The 25,163-nt window shown below is 43.5% G+C and overlaps 1 protein-coding gene across 4 annotated transcripts in view; it reads left to right on the plus strand.

Annotated features, from left to right (window-relative positions):
* Positions 1-25,163, plus strand: part of SPI1 (Spi-1 proto-oncogene) — a 104,500-nt gene that overhangs the window by 8,397 nt on the left and 70,940 nt on the right. The window contains exon 1 of one of the 4 annotated variants that reach the window (XM_082270799.1): positions 22,711-22,928. The exons of 2 other annotated variants lie outside the window; for them this stretch is intronic. In XM_082270799.1, coding sequence (XP_082126925.1) covers positions 22,884-22,928 — 45 coding nt within the window. In that variant the 5' untranslated portion in view covers positions 22,711-22,883. Of the gene's footprint in view, positions 1-22,710; positions 22,929-25,163 lie in introns of those variants that run through there. One more of the 4 variants, XM_082270798.1, reaches the window with a different exon arrangement.

A 25,163-nucleotide genomic window follows, 5' to 3' on the forward strand; every position in this document is an offset into this window, starting at 1 on the left:
ACAGACTTGTGTAATGCAGATGGTAGTAGTATAGATCAAATGACTGCATAGATATGGGCAGCAGCACAATGTTAGTCAAAACAAAATAACCAGTAAATTTAAAGTTGAATTTTAGGTATGGCATAGGTACAGTGGTCCAGCTTGGACAAATGTAAGTATGTACACTATATTACCAAAATAATTGGGATGCCTGCCTTTACATGCACATGAATTGTAATGGCATCCCAGTCTTAGTCTTTAGGGTTCAATATTGAGTTGGCCCACCCTTTGCAGCTATAACTATTTTGGGAAGGCTGTCCACAAGGTTTAGTAGTGTGTCTATGGGAAGGTTTGACCATTCTTCAAGAAGCACATTTGTGAGGTCAGGCACTGATGTGGACGAGAAGGCTTGGCTCGCATTATTTGCTTTAACCACTTGCCTACTGTGCACTTAAACACCCTTCCCATCCAGGCCAATTTTCAGCTTTCAGTGCTGTCACACTTTGAATGACAATTGCGCGGTCATGCTACACTGTACCCATTTGAAATTTGTATCATTTTTTTCACACAAATAGAGCTTTCTTTTGGTGGTATGTAATAATCTCTGGGTTTTTTATTTTTTACAAAAAAAAAAAAAAAAAAAAAAAAAAGTTTTTCTTATTTTCTGCGAGTAAATTTTGAAAATAAATTTTTCTCCTTCACCGATGTGAGCTGATGAGGCGGCACTGATGGGCACTGATAGGCTGCACTGATGGGCACTGATGAGGTGGCACTTATGGGCACTGATGAGGAGGTACTAATATGCCGCAATGATGAGCACTGATAGGCGGCACTGAGAGGCGGCACTGACGGGCGGCACTGACGGGCGGCACTGATGGGCACTGGCGGATGGCACTGATGGGCACTGACGGGTGGCACTGATGAGCACTGATGAGCGGCTCTGATGGGCAGCACCATCAGTGCGCACACTCAGTGCCCATAGTGCTGCCAGTCAGTGCTTATCAGTGCCTAGATGAGCAGGCATTGATGGGCACTGACTGGCAGCACTATGGGCACTGATTGTGGGCATTGATGGGGGACACTGATGGCGGGCACTGATGGGGGGGGCACTGTGTATGTTTTTTTACCTTTTAGTAATCAGGGCACTGGTGATCGGTGCCCTGATTACATGTCTCTGTGTCCCCGGCGCTGTGAGGCTCCCCCTTCCTCACACTGCAGGCTCCGTGTGAGGAAGGAGCGCCGGCGATGAGAGATGATCTCATATGTATACATATGAGATCATCGCTCATTGGACGGCCCGATCACGTGGTGAATGGCCGCTGTGATTGGCCATTCACCACGATCTGTGATCGGCTGTGTCCAAGGGACACGGCCGACACAGATTCTCCCCGCTGCGCGCTCGCGGGAGCGCGCGGGGGGCGTGTCACTGGGAGGCCGTTTAAAAACGGCCTCCCGAAAATTCGAGTCCGCGCTGCAGCCGTATATAGGCTGTAGCGCGGATGGGAAGCAGTTAATTTATCCCAAAAGTGTTCTTTTGGGTTGAGGTCAGGTCAGGCCAGTCAAGTCCCTCCACCCCAAACCCACTCATCCATGTCTTTATGGACCTTGCTTTGTGCACTGGTCCAAAACATTTGGTGGAGGGGGATTATGGAGTGGGGTTGTTTTTCAGGGGTTGGGCTTGGCCCCTTAGTTCCACGGAAGGGAACTCTTAAGGTGTCAGCATACCAAAACATTTTGGACAATTTCATGCTCCCAACCTTGTGGGAACAGTTTGGCAATGGCCCCTTCCTGTTCCAACATGGCTGCGCACCAGTGTACAAGCAAGGCCCATAAAGACATGGATGAGCAAGTTTGAAGTGAAGGAACTTGACTGGCCTGCACAGTGTCCTGACCTCAACCCGATAGAACACCTTTGGGATGAATTAGAGTCGAGACTGCGAGCCAGGTTTACTTGTCTACATTGATCCCTGACCTCACAAATGGTCAAACTTTCCCTAAGACACACTCCTAAACCTTGTGAATAGCATTCCCAGAAGAATCAAAGCTGTTATAGCTGCAAAGGGTGGGCCAACTTGATATTGAACCCTACAGACTAAGACTGGGATGCCATTAAGGTCATGTTCCCGTAAAGGCAGGTGTCCCAATACTTTTGGTAATATAGTGCATGTACCAAACCTGTGGGATCCCATTGAAGCTGGAAATTATTGTGGTTGGCTCTGCTACTCCAGTAATTGTGACTAGCTCTCAGGTTCCGGGCCGAGTGGATGCACTGTTTTGGATCGGGACCAAAACAGTCCGAGATTATATCTGCCCCTGGCCCAGTCTCAACTTCGGTGTGCTTACCGAACACAAAAGTTCATCTGCTCGGTTCGGGCGCCATTCAGAGAATACATTACATTTTCTCAATGAATGCACAAGATAGAGGTTGTAACATCACTGCCCTGCCTCTCCCCCTCATACAATCAGAGAATGCTTTGCATTCATTGAGAAAATGCAAAGTGTTCCCTGAATGGTGCCTGTGCAATGCCAGGGACCTTCTGTTTTCACAATGCAGCAGGGTTGCCGCTTGGCCCGAGACCCAGAAGTTAGCGGAAATCACCTACAACAGTTATTTCCAGCTGCCACAGAGATTATTCAGGTATGGAACATACATACGGTCAGAGATGTATAGTAACTAAGTAGAACTACTTCACTACTGTACTTAAGTACGGAAAGGCGGTATCTGTACTTTCCTAGAGTAGAATTTTTTCCTCCTACTTCCACTTTTACTTCACTACGTTTTCTCAATGATTTCAATACTTCTACTCCGATATTTTTTTTTGTGCTGCATAGTTACTCGTTACCATTATAAAAATTACCACTGCCAGAACAGTAGATGGCAGGTTTCATGAAGCTCAAAACATGTGTATTATCAGCGCATACGAAAATAAAAGCTACTGTATGTATAAATAGAAGTTGCATTTGAAATAATAAAAAACAAAATGATGTTCAAACTTTTGACTTCTTTCTTTAATAACTACATAACACAGTACTTGTACTTTTACTTTCAGTACTTGAGTAGCAATTTTTTTTTCAAAACTACTGGTACTTTTACTTTCAGTACCTGAGTAGCAAAATTTAAAAAAAAAAAAAAAAAAAACTACTTGCAATACTTAAGAACAAAAAATGTTGAATACTTTAGTACTTCTACTCAAGTCACTTTTTGATCAAGCACTTCCACTTCTACTCAAGTCACTTTTTGATCGAGCACTTGTACTTTTACTCAAGTATGGGTTTCGAGTACTTTATACAACTCTGCATAAGGTATTTATGGTGGTCCAGGCTGATGTAACAATGGTCACACCTTGTAAAACTATATGTGTTAAAACCTGCGCTAAGGTAAAAAATATATAAATTATTATTTCCTGCAGCTGCTGCTCACTTAGGTAAAAACCAAGGAAGAATAGTAAAATACTATAAAACAGCGTTATCAGGCATAAATAATTACAAAAATGATAAATAGTAAAGTGTGCCAGTGCTTAAATCTGAGATATAAAAATATAAAAATGTCCAATTTATCCAATAGTGTCAGATAAATAAATAGTTGTTGATAAGGTGCACAAATAAGTTACATTAAAGTGCATTCATGGTGCAAAAAACATACAAAAGTGCTGGGTACTGTGCAGTCCAAAATTAATAGTCCACTTGAAATTAAGTGTTGAGAAAAGTGCTTGAAGTGTTTCACACGTTCCAAGGTGCTTTCAAGGGAACCCCTTTTGGGGATGCACTCACCAGACTTAAAATGTAATCGAGCCTTAAGATGCAATAATTATCCACAGGGTGTCCAGTAGGGATGGATGAGTTAACATAGCCTCCAACACACCTCCAGCTTCCTCTATGCTCTCCCCTTAGTCAAATGCTTTTGCTCTCACAAACAAGAGGCATCTGATTTCCAGGGCCAGCAAAGAGCCGGTGGGCATAGCAAAGAGCCGGTGACTTACTATTACCAGCTCTCTGCAGGCTGAGCACTGAGAGCTGAACGATCAGAGGTGTTCGATTGTTCAGTTCTCAGTCTTAGAGGCGGCGGGGGATTGGTTGAGCAGCCATCTAGGTGAGTAGGTTTTTTTTTTGCAGTACCCATACTTCTCTTGTAATTAAATAAATTACAGTTGTTTATGGTGCACGGTGCTTTTGCAACCTAAATGTGCTTCAGCTAGGGCTTGTATTTACTATAAATAGGTTGTAAAGGCACAAGCTTTTTTACTTTCATGCATTCTATGCATGAAGGTAAAAAAAAAAAAAAAAACCTGAGTGCAGTTCCGCCCTCAGCCCCCCCCTTCCTAATACTTACCTGAGTCCCTTCTCGATCACCTTGCCTCTCCGGGGACTCGCACTCCTGATTGGCTTTTGGCAGTAGTGGGAGGCATGTGCTCCAGCTGCTCTCAATTACAGCCAGTGAGCCAATCAGGAGATGGAGGGGGTGGGGCCAAGCTGCGGCTCCGTGTGTGAATGGACACATGGAGTCACAGCTCGGGAGCCCACCTGTTTTGGTGTCCCCAGAACAAGCTGCTTGCTGTGGGGGCACCCAGGCAGGAGAGAGGAGCCAGGAGCGCTGGCGTGGAGCCAGAGAGGAGGAGGATCCAGGCTGCTCTGTGTAAATCCACTGCACAGAGCAGGTAAGTATGATATGTTTGTTATTTAAAAAAGATAATAATAAAGCTTCAGTATCACTTTAATGCCAAAGATTTATTTAGAGTTTTGGACACAGTATGAAACTCTGTCATGTTTTTATTGTTGTCGGTGTCCCCACTGGGAAGATTCACCCTTTGTTTGACCATTATCAGAGATTGATGGGAAATCTAAAATCCTGCTATTGTCAATGTGAGGCTAAATCTTTAATTTGCATTTGAGAGATCCCAAAAGGCAGAACCACAAGTCATGTAGGCATGTGAATATGAGTCACCTCTTTATATGCCAAAACCTCACATGGTACAATTTGACTGTATAAACACATTTTCTACATCATCTGTATTATATTCCAAATGATCTGATGGCTCAATAATTGCAGCTGTTTGAAGAACACAATCATTCCCAATAGTTAACCTTCTTAGCGGTATTCCCGAGCGTGGCACGGGGATACATTTCAGAGCCAAAAGCGGTAACCCCGAGCCACACTCGGGGTACCGCCAGAAGCATCGCTGGATCCTGTAAGCAGGGTTACTTACCTTGTCACCGGGATCCAGCGATGTGTCCCGGCGGTGTCTCGTGGCGGATCTTCCTCCCGATCCTCTCCGTGCCCCGGCTTCCATCTCCTGCGACGTGACGTTCGCAGGGGGTGGAACCGGCGGCAAATTCAAATGTAAAAACACACCAAACACACTGATACAATGCAAAAAAAATAAATAAATCACATTAGTTTGCCCCCCAGTGCCCTTTCCTGTACATATATTTTATATATATATGTATACATACATATTTTAACTTATTTATAGTTTATTATATTATAATTTATGATTTTGTGTTTCAAACTTTATCATACCCGAGATGTTATAAAGAAGAACGCACAGAAAAAAAAAAATCATATGTAAATAGTTGGTTTGGGCTGCTCATTCTTAAGAATTACATGCAAAATAATGGTACCGCTTTCAGCACCTAAAATCCAAAAGAATCATACCGCCAGGGAGGTTAAAGGAGAAGTACAGCTGAAGCTTGTTTGGCTGCACTTGTTCTGCACTCCTGTGAACTGTTTTCAGCAGACAGGGGGCTAAAGCCAGCTGACGGATGCCATCACAGAGCAGGTCCAAGCCTGGGAAAAGATCGCAGCCAATCGGTCAGGATCAGTGGCAGCCTGTCCATTGGGGGCACAGGGGCGTCGGCCCCCTAATCTACATGCAGTGCGCTGGACGCATGGATTCCAATAGGGTTTTTTTTTTTAAGCGAGTGATTAGAGCCAGAGGCTCTAATAGGCATCAAAAAAGGGTGGGCTCGGGGCGAAGAGCACTGCGCCCTGAGCCCACCCAGTTGTGTGAGAATAGCGAATGAAAATTCGCTATTATCACACTGATTCCCCTCCCACCCAATCAGGAAGCGGGTCCTGAGACCTGTTTCCCGATTGGCCCGAAAAGGAGAAGCCATGCTATTGGCCAAGAAGGAAGGAGATGCAGGGGAAGCCGCTGCCGCTGCTGGGGGAAGCCGCCGCTGCCTGCCCTCCACGTCAGTCCAGGGTGAGTGAGCCGGCGACAGGGGGTGGGGTGGTATAGTGTGCGGGCTGGAGCTGGTGTGGTCCGGGGGGGGGGGGGTATGGTGTGGTCCATCTGCCGCCCCCCCAGCCAATGAAGCACCAGCCGCCACTGGTCAGGATCCACCCACATGTCTGGACCGACACCCGGCTCAGCCTCTTAGCAAGCCGCTGACAGTCTGAGCCAGCCGCTCTCGCCCTCTCCACAGCCCAGCGCTCCAGTGAGTGTGGGGGGGCAGAGCAGAGAGCAGTGACTGACTGTCACCAGCTCTCTGCTCATGGAGCTGTGAGAACTGAGCAATCAGCAATGTTTGATTGTTCGGTTCTCAGCCTTATGGGCCATACACACTATAAGATTTTCTTAAGACTTTTTCCTTTAGATTTACCAAAACCATATAATATGAGGTCAAACCTAAATACTTTCAATTTGTATGCAATCTGGCAGGCCCTTGCACTACATAGAAAAGGTAAATCTAAAGGAAAAAGTCTTCAGAAAATCTTATAGTGTGTACGGCCTATTAGAGCCGGCGGGGGACAGATACAGCATTGGAGTGATGTGGAATCCACCTAGTCCTAGGTCCACCTAGGTAAGTATGATTAAAAAAAATATATATATCCCATACTTCTCTAAACTGTATTGTTTATATTTGTTTGAAATCCAGAGCATGAATGTAGCAAACACACAGAGAAGGTCAAATGGGTAAAGTGTTCATGTACTGCAACACAAGAGACCAGAGACAGTGTTTGAAATTCTGCTGTAGATATTTCGATAATATACTGTATGTCTACACTAACCCTAGTGTGATGTAGCAAATGGTATTTACAGAACACTTGTTGCTGCAGAACTGGCCAAAAAAAGCTTTTCCTTCCTGAACTAGATGGTGATAGTTATAGTGAAGAGTTTTAGCTGCAAATAGTAATGTCCTGTATACAGGGGTGTGACAAGTAAAATCCCTTAAAGCCTCCATTTTTAAGGGTTGCAAAATAGTGTGGGAGGAATTGTGCAAATGTTATCTATCACATCCAGATTATTTTTTCTTTCATTTGTTTTACCTGCATTAGAAAAACAGCTGAAATCTCATTGGTTGCCGTAGAAGAAAACGTTTTTTTTTTTTTTTTAACTACTTACCGACCGCCGCAAGTAGATATACTGCGGCGGTCAGCCCCGGCCAGGCAAAGTGACGTATATATACGTCACTAGCCTGTGACCGGTTTGTGAGCCAATAGCAGGCGAGCGCTCGCCCGCTGAGGCGCGCGCCCGCCCCGTTCACTGAAGAGTCCGCGCGTGTGACCGGCGGACATCACACTACGATTGTCGGTAGAGCGGGAGAAAGGCGGGCGACTAATGTAAACAAGCCGTCTGTCATTCTCCCCTGTGTAAAAATGGAGATCAGACGGTTCTACTATGTAGAACGGTTGATCTCTGTTTTTACACTAGTAGCCATGTCCCTATACAGTTAGAATCACGCCCCTAGGACACACTTAACCCCTCCCTCTCCAATACAGTTAACCCCTTCCCTGCCAGTGTCATTTTTACAGTAACAGTGCATATGTATAGCACCGATTACTGCAGTAATGTCACTGGTAACCCCAAAAGTGTCAAAAATGTCAGTCAAGGGTCCGATCTGTCCGCCGCAATGTCGCAGTCCCGCAAAAAAAAAAAAAAAAAAAAAAAAAAAAATCGCCGTCATTACTCGTTAAAAAAAAACACCAAAAAATGACAAACATCTTTCCCTTTGTTAGTAAACGCAATAACTTTTGCGCAAACCAATCAAAATACGCTTTTTGCGATTTTTTTTTACCAAACATATGTAGCATAAAACAAATTGGCCGAAAATGTTAAAAATTTAGATTTTTATTTTTTTGGGGAATTTCATATAAAAAAAATGTGAAAAATATTGTTATTTTTGCAAAATTTACGCTCTTTTTTGTTTATAGCGCATGATAAACGCAAAAAACCCCCTGGTCAGGAAGGGGGTAAAATCTTCCGGGGCTTAAGTGGTTAAAGTGGTTGTTACCTTTTAAACTGCTTTCACTGGCAGCCCATCTGTTTTATCCAGGGATAATTCACTGTATAAGTTTCTCCACTCTAATTCATCCCAAAGGTGTTCTATGGGGTTGAGGTCAGGACTCTGTGCAGGCCAGTCATGTTCCTCCACCCCAAACTCGCTCATCCATGTATTTTTTGGACCTTGCTTTGTGCACTGATCCAAATCATTTATTGGAGGGGGGATTATGGTGTTGAGTTGTTTTTCAGTAGTTGGACTTGGCCCCTTAGTTCCAGTAAAGGGAACTCTTAAGGCGTCAGCATACCAAGACATTTTGGACAATTTCATGTTCCCAACTTTGTGGGAACAGTTTGGAGATAACCCCTTCCTATTCCAACATGACTGCTACCCAGTGCACGGAGCAAGGTCCATAAAGACATGGATGAGCGAGTTTGGGGTGGGGGAATTTGACTGGCCTGCACCTCAACCCGATAGAACACCTTTGGGATGAATTAGAGTGGAGACTGCAAGTCATGCCTTCTCCAGATCAGTGCCTGAGCTCACAAATGCGCTTCTGGAAAAATGGTCAAACATTCCCATAGACACACTCCTAAACCTTGTGTACAGCCTTCCCAGAGGAGTTGAAGCTGTCATAGCTGCAAAGGGTGGGCCAACTCAATACTAAACCCTACAGACTAAAGCCCCGTACACACGCAACGATTATCGGCCGACCGATCGTCCGTCTTTTGTCCAGAGTGGTGTTGTGTTGGTTGGAATGTGCCTAGACTGCACACGAATTTTCTCGCCCAACAAAAATCTGCTTCAGAAGTGATGTCATGTGTTGGTTTGCTTTCTTTGTGTTCTTTCTTTTCTGAGCATGCCCAGTCTTGCTCATAAGATTTTTCCCTGTCGAAATCTGTACTGACTGCATGAAAATCGGCCGTGTTTTGACGGCCAACAAAAATTTTATAGTCTGCACACCAGATTTTTTTCGGCTGTCAGTAGCATCATACTAACAAGCCGAAAATCGGCAGATCGGACGTTGGACGAAAATTCCCAGCCAATTTTCGATGCGTGTGTACGGGGCTTCAGACTGGGATTCCATTAAAGTTCATGTGCGTGTAAAGGCAGGCGTCCCAAAATGTTTAACAATATAGTGTATGTCATCATCATCTTTGTATCTGTTTCCTGGTTTTTCTATGTGGTATTTGTAGTCTTGTGATATGGGAGTTTCTGAGCTATATCAATTTTGTCAATTTCTTCCCAGGCCCTCTGCCCTGGCTCTTGCAATGGGCATCGCTGGGGATCTAGAGCTTTTTCACACCAGCAATCCATGCCTATTACATATCCATTGGTATGCACTGGGAGTAAACAGTGTTGATGAGTTGGTCCTGACACCAACCATGGCTATACTCTGTTTCATTTTTTTGATCTGCATCCGCTAGCCTTTTCTACATGAAAGTTGGGGGTGTTTAACCATTTTACCGCCAGAGGATTTTGCTGTCTTACGTCCAGGCCACTTTTTGCGATTCGGCACTGTGTGAATTTAACTGACAATTGCGCGGTCATTCGACACCGTACCCAAACGAAATTTACGTCCTTTTTTTCCCACAAACAGAGCTTTCTTTTGGTGTTATTTGATCACCTGTGCGATTTTTACTTTTTGCGCTATAAACAAAAAAAAAAAAAAAAAAAGTGTAAATTTTGAAAAAATAACAATATTTTTCACATTTTTTTATATGAAATTCCCTCCCAAAAAAAAATGTAAAAATCTAATTTTTAAATTTTTGGCCAATTTGTTTTCTGCTACCTATGTTTGGTAAAACAAAAAAAAAAAAAAAAAAATAAGCATATTTTGATTGGTTTGAGCAAAAGTTATTGCGTTTACTAACTAAGGGAAAGATTTCTGTCATTTTTTTTTTTTTTAACGAGTAATGGCGGCGATCTGCATTTTTTTGCGGGACTGCTACATTGCAGCGGACAGATCGGACCCTTGACTGACATTTTTGGGGGTACCAGTGACATCACTACAGTAATCAGTGCTATACATATGCACTGTTACTGTAAAAATTACACTGGCAGGGAAGGGGTTAATTTTACTGGAGAGGGAGGGGTTAATGTATGCCTGGTGCTTACTAACGTGTGTGAGGGGAGGTGACTGAGTGACACAGGGACAGATCGCAGGTTCAGCTATGCTGAACCCTGCAATCTGACCCTGTCTGTCACTTAGGAGATCCGCCCGCTTGTGTACACAAGCGGGCGGATCTCCAGACTCGATTCCCCCGACGATCGGGGAAGAGCGGCGGTGATCACCGCTGCTCCTCCCCTGGCCCGACTCCCGCTGTGACTGAATACAGCGGGAGCGAGCCTCCGGCGGCACGCACATGCCGCCCACAAGGGGAGGAGTCCAGCGACGTAGGTCTACAGGAACGAGCCACTTTGCCGCAGTACAGTCAATGTGACTGGTCGGCAAGTGGTTAACATAATAAAGCACATCTCCAGCCAAAAACAATACGATAAATATGAGTAGCCCCTTAAGGACAGAATAACAAAACCAGCTTTTGCTGTAATATTTATTATTTTTATTTATTAATGCAGTATTTATAAGGTGCCGCAAATTTACATATTGTACAATCACATCAGTCCCTGCCCTCAGAGCTTACAGTCTTAGGTCCCTATCTCACATGCATACATCACATACTAGAGCTAATTTTACACAGAATCCATTTAACCTACCAGCGTGTCTTTGAAATGTGGGAGGAAACCAGAGTACCTGGAGGAAGCCCACACAAGCACACGGGCAAAATGCAAACTCAATGCAAGTAGTGTCCTGACCAGGCTTTGAACTGGGGACCTTAGTGCTTCAAGGCATATTCAGCTTCAGGCTGGGTTCAAACTTGTGCGATGCCAGACATCGCATGTAATTCGCATTGCACTGCCGTGCAGATCACATGCGATGTCTGTTCGATGCATATTCATCCACTTTGTATGGCTGATTTCACATCCCATTCAGCCCAAAATGGTGCAAGACCCTTTTTTTGGTTTGCACTGAAATCGGATCGCATAGGTGTTCATACCCATGCAATCTGATTCCTGTACCATTTAACCTTCTTAGCGGTATTCCCGAGCATGACTCAGGGTTAGATTTTAGAGCCAAAGCGGCACATACAGAAAGACTGTCCCCGAAATCGGCCTCGTCAGCCCTGGCCGAATCAGGGCTACACACCAGCACCTCGAGCTGCTGTACATTGTTACCAAGCAGCGCTAGGAAGATCGCTGGATCCTGGTAGAGGTTTTACTTATCTTTTCTCCGGGATCCAGCGAAGAATGCGGGCGGTATGCGGCGGCGGAGCTTCCTCCCGATCGTCTGCGAGCCCTGGCTTCTGTCTCCGGCGACGTGACGTCCGCCGGGGGGTGGAACCGGCGGTAAACTCAAATGTAAAACACACCAAACACACTGATACCAATAAAAAAAAAAAGAAATCACATTACATTGCCCCCCAGTGCCCTTTCACTGTACTTTTTATATATAATATATATATATATATATGTGTAATTCTAGTGAATGAGCAGCCCAAACCAACTGTATATATATATATATATATATATATATATATATATATATATATATATATATATATATACACAGTTGGTTTGGGCTGCTCATTCACAAGAATTACATGCAAAATAATGGTACCGTACCGCTTTCAGCACCTAAAATCCAAAAGAATCATCCCGCCAGGGAGGTTAACAGTTCGCACTGCGGTCATCTGCGAACCGATTTTTGAGGGTGTCAATAACTTCACATTGACTCCCGCAGCGGTTCACAGAGGGCAGTGTGAACTGCCTGCGAGTGAGATGCGATGGGGAAACCCACGCATGGTTCCCGCATCACACATGTGTGAGCCCAGCCTCAGTCCAGATATTTTACCTACAGAATTTTATTTCTGCAGCTACATGTCCATTAACCGCTTCCCGACCACCCGCTGCCTTTTAACTGCGGCAGTGTGGCTCTCCTGTGCAAACCGAAGCAGACCTACGTCGGTCACACCCAGGAAGCTAGGGGCGAGCACGCGCCCCCGTCGGTGCGCTTACGCTCCCACTCGGCAGCGGGGAAGCCGATGCATAGGTCAGGCGGCTCCAATTGCCATCTGACACCCGCAATCGTTCCCCGCTGAGAGAAAAGAACGGTCGGCTGTTGTAAACACAGCTGACCGGTCTTCTCCCTGGAATGATCACAGAGCCCCTGTGATCCTTCTATATAGGATCACATGTCTCTATGGTCATTTCAGAAGCCACGCCCCCCAGTTAGAATCACTCCCCTAGGCTCACACTTAACCCCTTGATCACCCACAGGGTTAACCCCTTCCCTGCCAATGGCATTATTACAGTAACAGTGCATATTTATAGCACTGGTTACTGTAGTAATTTCACTGGTACCCCCAAAAGTGTCAAAAATGTCAGTTAGGGGTCCAATCTGTCCACCGCAATGTCGCAGTCCCGCAAAAAAAAAAAAAAAAAAAAAATTTGCAGATCGCTGCCATTACTGGTAAAAAGAAAAAACAATAAAAATTACATAAATCTTTCCCGTAGTTAGTAGACGCAATAACTTTTGCGCAAACCAATCAAAATACGCTTATTGCGATTTTTTTTTTTTTACCAAAAATATGTAGCAGAAAACAAATTGGCCTGAAATGTTAAAAAATTTTGAGAATGGTATATAGCAGGATGTGAAAAATATTGTTTTTTTTTTTCAAAATTGTCCCTTTTTTTTTGTTTATAGCGCAAAAAAAAATTAAAATCGCACAGGTGATCAAATACCACCAAAAGAAAGCTCTATTTGTGGGAAAAAAGGACATCAATTTTATTTGGGTACAGCGTCGCACGACCGCGCAATTGTCCGTTAAAGTTACGCAGTGCCGAATCGCAAAATAGGGCCTGGTCAGGAAGGGGGCAAATCCTTCCGGTCTTAAAGTGGTTAATGATGTATTTAGGATTTCAAAGCCGCATTATTTTGTGCCTTTAAATCTATCCGAAGTTCTGCTTTACATTTTTTAAATTAATTCCTCCTTCCTCCAGGAATACCAAAGACTTTTTTGTTTTTACTTTTCTTTGCCTTAACATCACCACAGGGCTGAGGACTTGATCTCAGCAGCTGTTATTAACCAGTTGCCACCCAACCTATAGCAAAATGACAGGTGGGCGGGACATCACATGACATCACCCTGGATTGTGACTCGCACAAGGCTGAGCTGCAGATCGATTTGTCACTGGCTGTGTCCGATGACTAATCACTTAACCGGCCCGCTGCCGGTACCATATGATCGCTGTTATCAATCACAGCAAATCACATGACAATTGTAAACAATGGATGGCTTCTTTTTATGCCATACATTATGTACAATTGTGTTGCTAGCTATGTTTAGTCACAATAATCACATAGCAAATCACAGCCCATCTGTACCATGTCATTAGCCGTGGTCAATCACAACAAAACAAACTGAGTTAATCAATTTCATTCAGTAAAATGCCTGCTTATAGCAATGAAATGTATTGTTATAAGCAATCATAATGTTAAAAAAAAAAAAAAAAAAACCGATCACTTCCCAAGAGTAGTACAATGTTACTATGGCAACATTATATTGCTCTGGTCACAGGGTGTTTAGAAAAAAAAAAAAAAAAAGCAAAAGTAATTGAAAAGAAGTTGATCTATTCTTTTTTTTTTTCTTTGTACTGTCACAAGTCAGTGTTCCTGATTAGCACCAGGCTAGCTATATGATGATGCTGCACTACAATGGTTACAGCATATACAAAAATAGGTTGTGATTTTGTTTTTTTATTTCCTTATTTTCCAAAAAATTTTTAACAAAAATTTACAACTTCGAAAAACTCGCCATGCCTCTTACTTAATACCTTGGACTGTCTACTTTTTAAAAGGGTCATTTGGAGAGTATTTGTACTGTCCTGACATTTCTGCCCCTCAAGAAATGAAATAGGCTGTAAGTACATGAAGACTGATCGATTTTCAGATACAGTATTTACCATATTGTCACGGGGGTTACCTTTGTTGGAGTCTGTAATGCAGAGATGTACGCTCACCCTTGCAGATATCCACAGTCCAAGGTGACCAGGTAAGAAAGCCACCTGGGCTGTGGATCCGTGCACAGGGGCTTGGCAGGGAAGGTGCTCCAATAAGCAGGACCGGCAGGAATATAATGGGAAGGGAAGTCCAGGAATAACTGTAGTCACTGGATGACACGAGTCCGGATAAGGATCGTAGGAACAACAAGGAGGGAAGGTAAGGATGGAAGCTGGAGTCAGTCTGGAACACACGCTTAGGAAACAGGAACACAGGATCAAAGTCTGTCAAACTGGAACAAAGATCAGCAATGAACTGACACTGCTCTAAGGGAGAGGCAGTGTTTTATAGCTTGCTTAATTGAGCAATTAGCTTCAGGTGGACGGCGAGAGACAGGAGTATACTCAGGTGAAGTCCAGCCCCCTAGTGCTGCAGGCAATACCAGATTAACAAGACTGGGTCCAAATCAACGGAAGTGTGGCTCAGAGGTAGGATGACAGGACAGAATGTCAAAGTATACAGGTTCACATCCCATGTCAGGTACTTAACGGTGGCCATGCCTGTAATACACGGTGAGAACTGTGACACAGTTTGTGGACTGTAAAACTTTCCTACAGCCTAAATAATATACACTGATTTAGGTTATTTTCACCAGCGAAATGTAGCACAATATATTTTGGCCAAAAATTATGAAGAACGGTTAACAGAAACAAAGAAAAGCACATTTTTTTTTTCAAAATTTTCAGTCTTTTTTAATTTATTTAGCAAAAATGTTAAAACCCCAGTGGTGATTAAATACCACCAAAATTGAGCTCTAGTTGTGTGAACAAATTTGGTTGTGGAGGGGGAGAGATTGGCTTTATTAATCAATCAGAAATAAATGGCACCTTCCCCATGTGCAAATTGTAAAAAGAGAAGAAGGGTTTTACCAACCCTGTCCCACAAAGGGGGCAGAGGTGGAACCAGAGGGGATTTAAATGTGCCACAGATACCAAAGAAAAATAAATAAATCAATAATTTTTCTCTCCAAATTCAATCTTTGCTTAAAAGTTGATAAAAGAATTTTTATTGAAAATACATCATAACAAATCAGCATACATGTTCATTACAGTATATATATATAAATATAATATACATCCGATATGATACTTCAATTCAGAAGAGCCCATACAGGGACCACGTAAAGATACAACAAGTTGCTGGAACTACGCGTTTCACTGTAAGTGCTTCCTCAGGCTCCAGCTATTTCAGAGTATTCTCTAATATGTTTCAAAAAATCCTTATTTATAGTCTTGATCAGCTCAGTCAGGTTGTTTTAGATGTATAACGATTTGTACCGATAAAAATCAATGAAAAAGACAGCAAACAAGTACACCCAGAGAGAGCCTTTAGTGGGCATAAATATAGGATATGATTGTAGGAGGTGAAAAAGTCCAATATGGTTGCATTCAAGCATATATGTGCATAAATTAGAAAAAGGTAGGAATGCACCAAATAATAGTGAGTAATTAAGGGGATGTTCAGGGGCTCCACTAGTTTTTAGAAAAACAATCGATCTCACACAGATCAATGTCCATTGTTGATTAAGGGAGATCAAACCATCCCTGTCCTGAGTGAGAGTGAAAATAGCCAAGTGATACAAAAAGAGGGTCCTCCGGGACCGTTGTGCCCTGGATAAGCGGTACATTCAGTATACTAAGGTGAAGTCCAGCCCCCTAGTGCTGCAGGCAATACCAGATTAACAAGACTGGATCCATATCAGCTGAAGTGTGGCTCAGAGGTAGGATAACAGGACAGAATGTCAAAGTATACAGGTTCACATCCCATGTCAGATACTTAACGGTGGCCATGCCTGTAATACACGGTGAGAACTGTGACACAGTTTGTGGACTGTATAACTTTCCTACAGCCTAAATAATATACACTGATTTGGGTTATTTTCACCAGCGAAATGTAGCACAATATATTTTGGCCAAAAATTATGAAGAACAATTAACAGAAACAAAGAAAAACACATTTTTTTTTTCAAAATTTTCAGTCTTTTTTAATTTATTTAGCAAAAATGTTAAAACCACAGTGGTGATTAAATACCACCAAAATTGAGCTCTAGTTGTGTGAACAAAATGATAAAAAATTTGGTTTGGGTCCAGAGTTGCATGACCATGCAATTGTCATTCAAAGTGCGACAGGGCTGAAAATTGACCCGGGCAGGAAGGGGGTAAAAATGCTGGGAAGTGGTGAAGCAGGACCCACTTCGTACTGACGCAGATCTATGCTATCTCTTCACCACAGGTGGTGTGAGCAGCACTATGCTGTCAGTCACAATGCCTATGTGTGTCCTTCCTCATAGTGGGAGGCAGGGTTATCAACAATGACAACTCCTCCTCATCTCACATAAGCAAGCAGCTTAGCAGCTACAGTAGCTGCACAGGGTGACAACACTGCAGTGAATTCCCTGCAGGAGAATTGGTGTTGTCACCCTGTCTGTCACCGATACTCTAATAAAGAGCATTTGTAATTTATTATTTTTATATGCCTAATATTACAATTTGAAATTGAGCTGGGTGTTGGGAGAGCTGTTGTCATAAATACCTGTAACAAACGCCTATATACCTCCTAAGAACCCCAATAATGATTGTATCAACCTGCAAGACAATTGTTGGGTTTTATCTAAAAAAGGCTAAAGCCTAGGGCAGTAAGGCATGCCAAGGGCATTCTCTTGCATATCCACATTGCCACCTTTCCACTGGTGCAGCCATTCAGGTCCTCATTGCTGCTTTCTCTGCAGTTTATGTACCTACTGTTAATCCACACTGGATTGGTAACGCTAGAGCTTAACTCTAGGTAGAGTAGGCAAACAGTTTGCCTAATCTTCTTGTTGTTTATTGTAGTTTTGTGGTTCTCAACCTCCGTGCATATAGCAGAAATAAAGGCAAGAACACTCACCTATATTCCAATAGTCTCAGAGGTCCTTCACTGGCGCCAGCCTCTTCTCCCCAGCTTCTTCAGGGTTCCTGTCTTCATCCATCTTAATTGGCCATTGTGGGATGATGCCACTCCAGTGCATGCACAGAAATCATTCACTTGGCAAACTGGCACTGTGCCAGAACTGTACACAGAGCTGCACATGCATGTACATTTCACAGAGGATTGGAAACTGGTAAGGAAGTTTACTTTATTGCAGAAGAGACATTACATGTCTCTTCTGCATTACAGGACCTGTCTGTTCACAATTTTAGTTCTGCCTTAAGTACCCCAGACAGCCTAAAATAGCTGCCATAAATACCATGCCATTTAAATTGATTTAAAGTGTAGTCTTGCTTGACCTCTCCACCGGGGCCTACAATGTTGGACCGAAGTAAGGCCCTTAGGTTGTTTGGCCTCTTCTTAGAATATAGCCAAAGATGTATTGCTATATGGGACTCTTCGTGGCTGACCACATTGGCGCAGGTCCTTGTATCTACTGATGGGCTTTCCATGGGTTCCTGGTTTGAACCCCTCATCCTTTAAATATGTTATTGTCTCCATCTCCTTGTTTATTGACCATGATGACAGTGCCATTCTGCACTCGCTCTTGTTACATTATACTGTTTTTATTGTTATTAAAAAACTGAATAAAAAGATTTAAACAGAACGTGATTTGAAGCACCTCTGAATGATGAAGAAAATCCTAAAAACATGACCTATTGGGGGTACTTGAGAAATGAGATTGGAAACCAATGTAGATGTACTGTCATAAAATGGGCAAACTCTCTCTTTTAGCCTGTCCACCCCCAACCTAGGCATACCTCATGTGGCTATGACAATCTTGTAAGGGTGATACTAAAGCCCCGTACACACGCGTCGAAAATTGGCAGGGAATTTTCGTCCGACGACCGATCTGCCGATTTTCGGCTTGTTAGTATGATGCTTCCGACAACCAACTCCGACTTTTCGGCCGAAAAAAATCTGGTGTGCAGACTATAAAATTTTTGTTGGCCGTCAACACAACGGCCTATTTTCCTGCAGTCAGTACAGATTTCAACAGGGAAAAATCTGATGAGCAAGTCTGGGCATGCTCAGAGAAGAAAGAACACAAAGAAAGCAAACCAACACATGACATCACTTCTGAAGTAGAATTTTGTTGGGCGAGAAAATTCGTGTGCAGTTTAGGCACATTCCAACCAACAAAACACAACTCTGGACAAAAGATGGACGATCGGTTGGCCGATAATCGTTGCGTGTGTACGGGGCTTTAGGCTAGCCAGTGAACTGGGCTAAGAAGAGGAAGACACAACATAGTATACTTAAATACAGACCTACCTGTGCTGCACAGTGCTTCCTATTCTGCCCCCGCTCTTTCCATAGAGTTTAACTGCAAACTTGGGTAAGCTAGTAGTCTTGGGCCGCTGTATACTGACTTAAGGCAGTTGTCTTCATACTAACTGTCCTCCTATGTCTTCATATTTAACCACCCTCTAAAGCCAATGGTCAACAGATTGACAAAAAGAGGGGATGCTCCCTTTCTAGTACTGCTTGCGATATCTAAACCTTTCCTGTGATACTGAGCACCTCCAATGCCTAAAGGTGCTCAGGGCCACCACGGATGACCTTCCAAGTTGTAGAAGAATCTCCATGCAAGTGGGCCTAAGCATTTCCTCTGCACTGAAACAAAGAAAATGATCAAAGCACTTCACTTCTGGACTAATACCAACAGGCAAGCAAAACTCTTACACAAATCCTTCATGGATGTGTAGATATCTAACCAGACATATCCGCCCATCTATAGTGAGCCTTAGTAAAAACAATTTAACCCATTCCTGGAGAAACCCTTTTAAAACCCAACTTCCCCCCAGATTTTTTTTTTTTTACAAAGAATGGGGGCAGTGAGCAGTGAGTCAGGCTTGCCTATAAGGGTGTTTTTCTTCACTCTGCCTCTATGAAAACCAGTGTTCATTTTTACATTAAATTTAAATTTAGTTGACTAATCATAGGGGTCAATTCACTAAGAGTTAAATAACCGCTCATAAAATGGGGTAAAATGCCGCATGCAGTAACAAACGTGCAAGTGTTCAGTTCATTAAGAACTGTCAGTGGGTTCCCCTCTGACAGCTGAATGTAAAAAAAAAGCAGACAATTAAAAATAATGAAAAAAAATGAATACCAGGTCCTTTGGGTCAGGCATGGATTTTAAGGGAAACCCTACGCCAAATTTAAAACAAATTGGGCGTGGACCCCCCCCCAAAAAAAAATCCATACCAGACCCTAATCTAAGCATGCAGCCTGGCAGGTCAGGAAAGGAGGGGGGGGGGGAATGATCAAGCCCCCCCTCCTAAACCATACCAGACCACATGCCCTCAACATGGGGGGGGGGGTGCTTTGGGACAGGGGGCCTCTGCTCCCCCCACCCCAAAGCACCTTGTACCCATGTTGATGTAATCTATGGCCTCATCCCTACAACCGTGGCCGCTGGTTATGGGGGTCTGTGGGCAGGAGGCTTATCAGAATCTGGAAACCCACTTGACAGTGGTGCCCCCAGATCCCACCCCCCCCCCATGTAAATGAGTATCGGTAACATCGTACTCCTACTCATTCACCAAAAAAGTGTCAAAAAGTTAAAAAAACACAGAGACAGTTTTTCGCAATTCTTTATTTAAAAAATCAAAAAAACAGTGTCACATACTGGAGCCTGCAGTAGGCAGCCAGCCTTTATCGATGGCGGGAGCGTTTTTTTTTTTTTTTGGGTGGGGTGAGGCAGGCGGCAGGATGGACAATGGATTTACATCGGGGATGCTGTTTTTTTTGTTTTTTTTAAAGAAAGGAATGGTCAAGAACTGTCTCTGTGTTTTTATTACTTTTTGACACTTATTTGGTGAATGGGTAAGCATACGATGTACCCGATATTCATTTAGGCCGATATTCATTAGGCCCCCTGCCTGCAGACCCCCAAAACTACTGGCCACGGTTGTGGGGATGAGGCCCTTGTCCCCATCAACATGGGGAAAAGGTGTTTTGGAGTGTGGGAGGCAGAGCCCCATCTGCCCCAAAGCACCCACCCCCCATGTTGAGGGCATGTGGCCTGGTATGATTCAGGAGGGGGGGGGGGGGCGCTCGCTCATTTCCCCCCCCATCCACTTTTCTGACCTCCTGGGCTGCATACTCGAATAAGGATCTGGTATGGATTTTGGGGGGGACCCAATGCATTTTTTTGTTTACATTTTTGCATTTTTTTGTTTACATTTTTGCGTGGGGTTCCCCTTAATATCCATACCCAACCTGAAGGGCCTGGTATGTATTGGGGGGGCCCCACGCTGTTTTTATTCACCATTTTTAATTGTCAGCTTTTTTTTACATTCAGGGGAACCCTGAAAAGCTGATGGGTCAAATGTTTTTAAGAGCGCGGTGGCCGGCTTCCCGGTCCACTCCTTAGCAACCAGCTATTTGTCAAAAAACAGCACTCGACCCCCACGCTGTTTTTTGACAAATACCGCATCTGATACTGCCAGCAAAACTCTGGTTTTACATTTTACTCTTTGGTCCCTTGTAAATTGGACTAGTTTTTAAAGCAATATTTACTGCCACAGTTTTTTTTCTGTAACTCCTGCATAATCTGTTTTTTTTTGTTTTTTATATGAATCTGACTTAAGTTACCGAATGCGATAATTTATGCAAATTAGCAATATGATACCCTTATCGCATGCAGTAAACATGAGTAAATTGACCACATAGTCACTGATTAAAATGCCATTTTAGTTTTAGCCATAGTTTAGTCATCTGAATTGTTTAGGTTTAGTCATATTTTAGACAATTAAAATCTCCAGTACATTTTAGTGGACTGAAACCATTTTAGTTGGCTAAAATCAGATGGGTTGAGTTAAATTGTAATGCATTATTTAAGCAATTCTCTAGAATTTACAAATTAATTATATACTCCTGGAGAAAAATGAAATCTAATGCATAGTGAGGATTGCGCTGGATGGTCTGAAGAGGCCTGTAATGTGACTGCTCTTGACAATCTGAGGAGGCCTGTAATGCACAGTGCTCTGGACGGTCTGAGGAGGCATGTATTGCACACAGTGTTCTGGATGGTCTGAGCAGGCCTGTACTGCACAGTGCTCTGGACAGTCTGAGGAGGCATGTAATGCACACAGTGCTCTGGATGGTCTGAGCAGGCCTGTACTGCACAGTGCTCTGGATGGTGGTCTGAGAGAGGCCTGTATTGTACAGTGACTGCTCTGGACGGCCTGAGGAGGCCTGTACTGCACAGTGCTCTTGACGATGATTTGAGGAGGCCTGTAATGCACACAGTGCTCTGGAAGGTGGTCTGAGAGACGTCTGTATTGTACAGTGACTGCTCTGGACGGCCTGAGGAGGCCTGTACTGCACAGTGCTCTTGACGATGATTTGAGGAGGCCTGTAATGCACACAGTGCTCTGGAAGGTTGTCTGAGAGAGGCCTGTATTTTACAGCGACTGCTCTGGATGGCCTGAGGAGGCCTGTACTGCACAGTGCTCTTGACGATGATTTGAAGAGGCCTGTAATGCACACAGTGCTCTGGACGGTCATCTGAGAAGACCTGTAATGCCGCACACAGTGCTCTAGTCTCTTGACGGTTGGTAATCGGGAGGCCTGTAAAGGCTGCACAGTGCTCTGGATGGTCATCTGAGGAGGCCTGTAATGCTGCCTTAAGCACGCCACTCCACCACTCCACTAAGCACAACATTGTCACTACCTTGCTTGCTGGGAGGGGAAACATTCCCGGGCTTTAGAGGTGGAGCGCCGAGGAAAGCAGAAGTTCACATGGGTAAATGTCCATCCTTCACATTTTCATTCTGGTTTCATTTGTTGACAAAAATTGGAGTTGATTTTCATCACAGTTTTCATCAACTGACGAAAAATCAGAGTCATTTTCATTTAGTTTTTATCACTGGAAACATTCTGCTAACAAAAATTATGGGGAAATAATTTTTTTGTCAACTATAGATATATATATATATATATATATTGATGACAACAGAACAAGAAATAGGGGGTGTCGTTGTCACCAGCACAGACAGCAATAAAAAAATTGTCAGAAATTGTAACTGTTCCCCACTGTGCTAAAATGCGTCCATGAATTTGCTTTACAGAGAGATTTTCCATCATTTTCTTTCCTCGCAGGAAGTGAGGGTAAATCTCCTCAGCAGAAACAAAAACCCGATGGAGGCTCTAATTGTTTAATAAAATAAACATTTTGGCTAGAGTTGGGCTTTTCAAAGGGTATTACCTGCCAGCATGTTTATTGTAAAGGATGTTTATAATGTTTTTCATCCATATTAGTTCAACCTAGTATAGCTTAGCCATATACAGGAGGAGGAATCTATTGACCACAGGCCAAAAGGACATATTTCCTGTGACGTGTCTAGAAGATTGATGCAATGACATCACGTATATTTGTGACCAACAGTGCTGTGCTGTAGGAAAAGGGAACTTGTGTAGAAAAAAGGAAAACTTCATTATCAGGGCCAGTGACAGCTTGTGTGCACCCTGTCCGAGTCACATACACCCGTAGGGGACGATAGCAGGTGACACCTCTCCTTTGTCTGCCTATCCTTGAGTTCTCGGGTGCTGGGAGCCAAGGTGTGGGCTCCTGGATTTTTTGATGCTGCAGGTTGAAAGAATGGAAGGGTTCACTCTTATCTCTATGGTAAGTTAACTTTTTTTGAGGTCATGATGTACCTCTAACCTCTCCCAATTCTTCTAGAATAATACAAAAATGGGGATCATTCTGGGATTGGAGCGCAAACAGGCTTAAGAAGCACAATGGTGATGCACAAAGAAAATGCAATGGAAAATGCAAATCTATGGGGACTAAACAATTCAGCTTTCTGCTGTCTGATTTGTCACAGATTTCTTGCACTTTGTACATTCTGATTGCTTTATCTTTGCCGAATAACCCGATTTATTTAGAACAGGGTGCGGCCATACGTTACTGAAACCTTCTATTCGCAGCTGGTATGTGCGTCTTTTGTATACATATACTCTGGTATTCTGGAGCTAAAGAAATTTGGTGTAAAGTAAAAAATAAATTTAGATGACCTATTTTGGTCAAAGTACAAACCAATAACTTTTTATAATTTTGTGCATTTCATACCTTTTGGGGAGCATGTGAAAATATGTGTTTAAAATGCATACCAACCTGCCTGCTTGGTAGAGGGGATAGAAGAGACTAGGAGGCTGATTTCAAGCATTGAGTATCAAGGTTTGAAATTCCTGTTTTTTGTAATTTATTGTGTTGTCAATGTAATTGTTGCAATTATTTTAGGATTTATATTATTCAAATTCAACAAGGAAACTAATTGCAGTGCTTTTTGTTTTCTTTGATTTTGTTTTTGCAAAATTAACCGTTTAGTAAGAGATAAATGGTAATTATACGTTATACCTATGGTGGTGAACTTACTTTATATAAGGGGCTCTAAGTGCAGCCCCTGAGATCCCCCAAAGGGCCATAAATACAGTTAAGTGAATGTAATGCTATAGAAAGCTGTCTGCAGATACGCAACAGGAGAAGGTCAGAGGCTATGAGCATGCTACAAGGGATGGTCAGAGACTGCAGACATACAACAGGAGAAGGTCAGATGCTATGAACATTCTACAGGGATGGTCAGGGACTGCAGACATACAAAAGGAGATGGTCAGAGGCTATGGGCATGCTACGGGGATGGTCAGAGACTGCAGACCTACAACAGGAGAAGGTCCGATGCTATGAGCATGCTACAGGGATGGTCCGAGAACGCATACATACAACAGAAGGAGGTCAGAGGCTATGAGCATGCTACAGGGATGGTCAGAGACTGCACACCTACAACAGGAGAAGGTCCAATGCTATGAGCATGCTACAGGGATGGTCAGAGACTGCAGACATACAACAGGAGATGGTCAGAGGCTATGAGCATGCTACAGGGTTGGTCAGAGACTGCACACCTACAACAGGAGAAGGTCCGATGCTATGAGCATGCTACAGGGATGGTCAGAGACTGCAGACATACAACAGGAGATGGTCAGAGGCTATGAGCATGCTACAGGGATGGTCAGAGACTGCAGACATACAACAGGAAAAGGTCAGAGGCTATGAGCATGCTACAGGGATGGTCAGAGACTGCAGACATACAACAGGAGAAGGTCAGAGGCTATGAGCATGCTACAGGGATGGTCAGAGACTGCAGACATACAACAGGAGATGGTCAGAGGCTATGAGCATGCTACAGGGATGGTCAGAGACTGCAGACATACAACAGGAGAAGGTCAGAGGCTATGAGCATGCTACAGGGATGGTCAGAGACTGCAGACATACAACAGGAGAAGGTCAGAGGCTATGAGCATGCTACAGGGATGGTCAGAGACTGCAGACATACAACAGGAGAAGGTCAGAGGCTATGAGCATGCTACAAGGGATGGTCAGAGACTGCAGACATACAACAGGAGATGGTCTAAGTCTATTGGCATGCTACAAGAGATGGTTAGAGACAGTGGACGTACAATACGAGAGGGTTCAAGACTATGGGCATGCTACAAGAGATGGTCAGACACTGTAAATATGCACCAGGAGATGGTCAGAAACTTTAGACATACTATAAGAATTGTTGGAGACTGGGTACATGCTCTAGGACAGTGATGGTGAACCTTGGCACCCCAGATGTTTTGGAACTACATTTTCCATAATGCTCATGCACTCTGCAGTGTAGTTGAGCATCATGGGAAATGTAGTTCCAAAACATCTGGAGTGCCAAGGTTCGCCATCACTGCTCTAGGAGTTGTTGAAGGCTGGGGACATCCTTTAGGAGACAGTCGTAGATTGGAGACATGTAACATGAGATTGCTAAAGATCACTGCTATTACAGCCCCCTTAAAAGTTACTTGTGCTGCATTTTATTTCTCTTTT

This window comes from Pelophylax lessonae, assembly GCF_965119305.1.
Source record: "Pelophylax lessonae genome assembly, chromosome: 10".
NCBI lineage: Eukaryota > Metazoa > Chordata > Amphibia > Anura > Ranidae > Pelophylax > Pelophylax lessonae.